General features: G+C 54.4%; 1 protein-coding gene across 1 annotated transcript; it reads left to right on the top strand.

Annotated features, from left to right (window-relative positions):
* Positions 1-3703: 3703 nt before the first annotated feature.
* LOC104167751 (protocadherin-16-like) lies at positions 3704-5455 on the top strand (the record flags this gene model as incomplete). Its single annotated transcript, XM_009708094.1, has 1 exon — positions 3704-5455. A coding segment is annotated over exon 1 (1752 nt), but the record flags the coding sequence as incomplete, so codon positions are not given.
* Between the last annotated feature and the right edge of the window lie 1201 nt (positions 5456-6656).

Below are 6656 nucleotides of genomic sequence, written 5' to 3'. Positions count from 1 at the left end.
GGCCGGGGAGCCCCGAGGGCCAGGGGGCCCGGGCCGCCCAGGAGCTCGGAGGGAGAGAGAAGCCGGACAGCCTGGGGGCCGCAGTGGACAGGGAGCAGGCGAGGCCCTGCAGCACCTCTGCGGTGGGCGTACGGTATAGCAGGGGCCAGGTCAGTGCTGAGGTGCACGAGTGCTGGGATTGTGGGAACTGGCTGATGAATGAGGATATTTTATTAGAGCTTCCTTTGCGGGGGAAGTGTTTTCAGAGTCAGGACAGGCTGCAGGAAGCCCTGCTGTGGCACAGAAATGGGATGCACAGGGATGCAGTGGAGCTTGACTGCATCCTCATGAGAGGATGGTCACCACCGCTGGTCCCTGCTCAGAGCTGGTATCAGAAGGATATGAGGGCCAGGCAGCATGGAGATGACTTTAGGTAGTGGCAGACTAAGTAGAGGTTGAAAGTGAGTTGTTAGCCTAAGGCGAGCCTGGGCTGTGTCAGGTTCTGAGGGCAGATATTCTGAAACTCTTGAGAGAGAGATCTGTGTGACTGTAGAAGAGAAAAGCGTATTCCAGGTCAGTGACTGGTGCTCAGGCAGGATTAAATGGGCTTCTGAATCCTTCCTCATCTGGACTGGAGTCTCAAAAACATGATTACGTGAGTCATGGCCTCTCATGTGAGACTTTGGGTATGGCATCAGCAGCATCTGCAGCTTTGATGTAGCTTTTGCACAGCAAACACTCTGACATCTGTTTGTGGCATGCACAGTGGGTGCCATCTTCCCAGCTTCTCTGCTGGGGCCACTGTGGACCTGCTTCCCCTTCCTCATGGCTGACATGAGATGCGAGGTGCCACTGGCAGGCAGGCAGGCAGGCAGGGATGCATGCAGTGGTTCCTCTGTAACTCTGGATCTTTTTTTTCTAAATGCGACTTATGTGCTAAGTGTAGGCTGGGCTTTCCTAGTGCCCTGGCCTATCAATCCTAGGCTTGGAGATGCTTATGTATATTGCACCTCACTCCATTTTAGCTGCCTTTCCTGTCAATCTTCTTACAGAAGATTGCTCTGGACCTCAGACACCTTTCTGGATAGATTCTCATGCTAGCCGTTTTCTTCAGGGGCTTCTGCTCCCATTTTTTACTAAGGAACTCGGTGCCTGATGGTGGACAGAGAGGGAGCCGGGCAGTCTGGCTCACATTACACAGGCTGGGCCTGGACCAGTCAAGCCAGCCCCTAGCGCTGAGCTATCTGCTAATTAGAAGCAGCTGTTCAGATTTGGTGACTCTGCATCCACTGAGGTCACTGCTGTGTTCTTCTATGACCCAAGCCTGCAAATTTCATAGGAACAGAGAGCTGCTAGTACCATGGATGGCCCTCTGCCCATACTGGATTGGTGCAATCTGGCAACCTGGCAGTTGCATTTCTTACCAAAGAGGTAGCTAGGCTCTGAAACTACCCTCTTGTATCCAGGGAGGATGGAAATGGAGAAGTTTAGACAGACTTTCTTTACCAGTTCCCCACCCCAAGGACCCTAATTTCTCTTCCCTGGTTGCCCCAGTGCTCTCAGCTGCTCTTCACACTCCCCAGATTCACTTTTCAAGTTTCTCTTCTCCCCGCCAGCAGCCCACAAAGCCTTGCTGCACTCCCTTCTGCTTATCAAGAGCCACATCACTAATCAAACCAGGTGTGTTTTTTCCCCATATCTGTGCCCTGATCTGTTCCAGGCACTACCCAAGACCTGTCAGCTTCATCCTGCCCTCAGCCACCAGGGAGCTACCTCTTTTTCTACTCTCCTTTCTATTTAGTTTCTGTCTAACCCCCTGCCAAGGCTTTCAGCCCTTTGCCCTGTACCTTCCCATGACCTGAGCAGCTGGGTCACAGTTAGGATGGTGCACTTTCGTCACAGAAGCAAACTTGGATGCCATTCCCCCAGCACTGCATGTTTGGGACGTATGCAGTTACCCCTCTAGCTGGGGCAATTTAACTAGCTCCAACAGAGGGAGAGAGATGCCTGTCTAGGACCACTGCGTTAGTGCATATCCCCAGCTAGCAGCCCACAGGGATAAAAGTACCTTCTTTTGACTCCTGCTCCTGAGAGATAATGAGGAGAGATACTTGTTAGGTGCAAGAAGAGTGTGTGGATTTACTTGCCGTAGACCTCAGACACTGGATGTCCACTGAAGTAAACAGACACTTCTTTATATGTAGAAAACACTTTTTAGTTGGGTTTTTTTTTTCTTCTGTCGCTAACCCAGGATTTCCACAGGGAAAACCAATCTAAACAGCTGATCCGAGGTGGGAAAGAGGACCCAGGAATAATCATCCTATGTCCCCTGGAAAGGGTTAACAGCGCTGTAGGGTTCTTCAGATCAAGGGCTGACAGTCCCCAAACTAGGCACTGTCAGCCACCTCCATCCCCCAAGACAGGGAGGTTCCTGCCGTCCTGCGTCTGACATGAGCGGCTCCTGAGTGCGGTTATGGGACCAGCAGCAAATGCTTTCAAGAGAGTCCAAGTGTGAGCTCATGCCGCCGCCATCCCTGCAGACCACTAAGCCTCGTTTACCAGGGGCTGAAAGCAGCGCCGGGGCTGGTGTTCTTCACAGGCTCCTTGGCTGCTGAGTTTCTGTGGCTATTCAGAGGGAGGGTGGGCAGAGCCGGGGGGCTGGCAGCCGTCGGGCAGGGGGAGCGTGTCCGGCGTGCCCAGCGGTGGTGCTGCCGCGGGAGCTGCTCCTCCCTGCTGGTCCCTCCCCCACCGCTGCAGTGAGATGAAGCTGCGGCAGGGGGAAGCGGAGTGGAGGAGCCGGAGGGAGCGAGGAGGAGACAAAGGAGGGTGAGCAGTGAAGGGTGCGGGACCGGGAAGGAGACGGAGCAGCGGGCAGTTCAGAGACAGTTGCTGCGTTCCTGCTGTACTGCCACCGCCCTCCATGGTACCAGCTTGGGGCATCCGCAGATCTCTGTGCCAGGCCAAACAATGGGCCCTGTCGGATTTTATCCTGGGCATTCCCAGCTGTGGGTACATCCTTCGCAATACCGCCATTCTGATTTATTGTTCACTGGATGTAAGCCCGCTCCAGTTCTGCTGCTCCCTCCCAGGGACACCAGATTTGCACTTCATGGGTTTTTTTGGCACCTATGTCCCTGTGGTCCTGAAAGGCATGCTGCTGGGGGTGGGGGGGTCCTCAACATGGTCACTTGTTGAGCTCTCTCCCAATATGAGACCAGCTTTTTTCAGGGTGGAGAGGTGCTAGGCTGCTCTTTATCCAAAAGTCTCTGTCTTCTTGCAGACAGCCCCTCTCAGCCTCACAGGAAGCATTCAGCTGTTAAAGGCTCTGCCCTGGGGATGCTGGCTCCTGTGTTGCCAGGAGGGTGAGTGGTTGGGAAGAGTGCTTGACCATGTGGGAAATAGCCTATGTGATAGGGTACTAGCTGCTAACCTCAGCGCGCTGTCAGGGGTGACCTGCTTGGCTGACTTCAGGTGCTGTCCCAGGCCTTCGTTCTGGGCACCCTCTGCTCTGACACATTTTCACCTTCGCTCCTTGTGAGGGATAGGTGATACAGAGCAATTGGGCAGCAGGTACATGGCAGGGCTTTCCTCTCCAGGTTTTTTTTTTCTGTCCTTCCTTTGCTGCTCCCTCTTAACCAGCATCCTCTGGTCTGCATTCCATGCAGGATTAAAGCGCACACTGCGAAGGAGATCGAGCCACCGTCTGCTCTGCAAGTCACTAGCAATGGAGCAGATGAAGGGGTCAGCCATGCTTCTGCTGGAGCTGCTAATTCTTGGGGGCCTGAGAGCAGGGAAGGGCTCTGCCGTCCTGGGCACCCTGGATCTACAAATAGATGAGGAACAGCCAGCTGGCACCATCATTGGGGACATCAGTGCTGGCCTGCCACCTGGAACTAGTGCCTACATGTATTTCATCTCAGCACAGGAGGGCAGCGGTGTTACCACTGACTTGGGGATAGATGAGAACACTGGTATCATCAAAACAGCTCGTGTGCTGGACCGAGAGACTCGGGACCACTACAGCTTCATTGCTGTTACCCCAGAGGGCATCACAGTAGAAGTGAACATCCAAGTGAATGACATCAATGACCATGCTCCAGCCTTTCCCAAACAACACAGCACCTTCCAGATCCCAGAGCACACACCCATTGGCAGCAGATTTCCCTTGGACCCAGCCTTTGATGCTGACAGTGGCTTACTCAATACGCAAGGCTATGTGATTAAGGGAGAGAATGTGGGGCAGGCCTTCCGCCTGGAAACACGTCGGGGACCAAATGGGGTCCTGTATTTGGACCTGGTGGTCAGCAACGTCTTGGATCGGGAGAACCGTTCATCATACTCATTGCTGTTGGAAGCCTATGATGGTGGCTCTCCTCCCCGGAGTACCCAGATGACACTGGATGTGTCCATCCAGGACATCAATGACAATGCTCCTAGTTTCAACCAGAGCCGCTATCATACTCTCATCTCAGAGAATTTGAAACCTGGGAGCAGCATCCTGCAGGTCTTTGCCTCTGATGCAGATGAAGGCGACAATGGGGATGTGATTTATGAGATCAACCGTCGGCAGAGCGATCCTGACCAGTACTTCACCATTGACTCCCGGACTGGGGTCATCAAGCTCAACAAGGGTCTGGACTATGAAGTAAGGAAGGTGCACGAGCTGGTGGTGCAGGCAAGGGATAAGGCTGTCCATCCTGAGGTCACCACAGCCTTTGTCACTATTCATGTGCGTGACTACAATGACAACCAGCCCACCATGACCATCATCTTCCTGAGCGAAGATGGCTCCCCTCAGATCTCTGAGGGAGCCCAACCCGGCCAGTATGTGGCACGTATCTCTGTTTCTGACCCAGACTATGGTGAGTACTCCAATGTCAATGTCACACTGGAGGGAGGGGATGGCAAGTTTGCCCTCACCACCAAGGACAACATCATCTACCTTATCTGTGTGGACCAGCTTCTGGATCGGGAGGAAAGAGACTCCTATGATTTGCGGGTGACAGCTACTGACTCAGGAACACCCCCACTCCGGGCAGAATCAGCCTTTGTGCTGCAGGTGATGGATATCAACGACAACCCTCCACTCTTTGACCAGCAGGAGTACAAACAAAGCATCCCTGAGGTTGTGTACCCAGGCAGCTTTGTCCTGCAAGTGACAGCTCGTGACAAGGACCAGGGTCCCAACGGGGAGGTGCGGTACAGTATCGTGCATGGCCGTGACACCCACTCCAGCTGGTTTGCCATTGACCCTGCCACAGGTATCATCACCACCACTGCCCCACTGGATTATGAGAAGGATCCTCAGCCTCAGCTGACTGTGCTGGCCACAGACAGGGGAACCCCTGCCCTCTCTTCTTCAGCTGTGGTGCATGTGGCCCTGCAGGATGTCAATGACAATGAGCCAGTGTTCAGGAGCAATTTCTACAATGTGTCCCTGAAGGAGAACACCCCTGTTGGGACCTGCTTCTTACAGGTAGGTACAATGTCAGGAGCTGAGATTGAGGAGGGCACAGCCAGGGCTGGGAGAGGCTTGGGATGGGAGACCTGCCACTGAGGGCTGTTTGCATGGCTTAGATGGGCAATGCTTGCAGCCAGAATGCTAGAAGAGAGATCCTCATGCTCAGTGTGAGCTGGAAATGGGGCAGAGCACTGTTACACCCTTTCTGCATGCGAGTACTGGGTGATACCACTGATACTATGGGCACACCTCGAGGATGTCCATTGTGCAAAGCACAGTGTTGACCTCAGCTGAGATTGGGGCCCACTGTGCCAGGCCTTAATCGCACAAGCGTGGAGCTGCCTTGCAGGCGAGGACACTCAAAATGGTGCTCAGGAACATGGGTAACAGCCCTAGGAAGATGCTTGTAGCCACACTGTTAACTTCTCTCTCCCTCTGTGGGGTCATTAGCCTAAGTTCGTCAGTGTTTGTAAGGCTGGTTGTGAACATTAGCATTAATTATGCACAATTGATATTGTTACATTACTTTGGAAAGAGCACCTGTGGGATTTGAGCTGAGAGACACGTGCTGCGTCAGCCTTCGTATAGTGAGAGGTCACAGGTGAGGCCTGGAGAGGTGCTGCTCCTCTGACAGGTTCTGCGGACCCCGAGATGTGCCAGTGATGCCATTTGTATTCCGTATATTTTGTGTTCCCTGCATCTGCTGTTTCAATCACAGCTCAGGCCCTGGCGCTCTGGTTGCTGGAGACAGGCCATGGGCGATGCAGCCTGTCTGAGCCAGGACGGGGAGATGTGGGGCTTGGGGCTGGCAGCGGGGAACTGGCGCGGTAGTGCAGCAGGGCACTGCCGACCAAGGCAGTGTCCAGACTGCCCGTCAGGACAAGCACCTGTGGGGTTTGGGGCACTTCTTTGCTAGAGTCATGGGGCGCTGGGAGGTCTGGCTAGGGCCGTGAAGAGCTCTGGGGCCACGTGGAGGGGGCAAGGGGGAGCAGGAATTCTGGCGCCCATGAGACAAGGCAGGAGGAGGGCCTGCGACCTGGCCAGGGAAAAGGGTCTCCAGACAGGCCTGTGGGAGGAAAACGGGTCTGTGGGTGTGCTGTGGGTGCACTGCTGGGGCACGGCGGGTACGAGTGTGGGGCAGGTAGGGTGTGTGAGTGTAGGGGACTGACAGTGTGGGATGGGAGTGCGGCAGAGGGGCTTGAGGGGTGGGTGAGTG

Source organism: Cariama cristata, unplaced genomic scaffold (genome assembly GCF_000690535.1).
Source record: "Cariama cristata isolate BGI_N322 unplaced genomic scaffold, ASM69053v1 Scaffold34659, whole genome shotgun sequence".
NCBI lineage: Eukaryota > Metazoa > Chordata > Aves > Cariamiformes > Cariamidae > Cariama > Cariama cristata.
The sequence above is the reverse complement of the archived record's forward strand: the minus strand, read 5'-3'. Positions and strand labels throughout refer to the sequence as shown.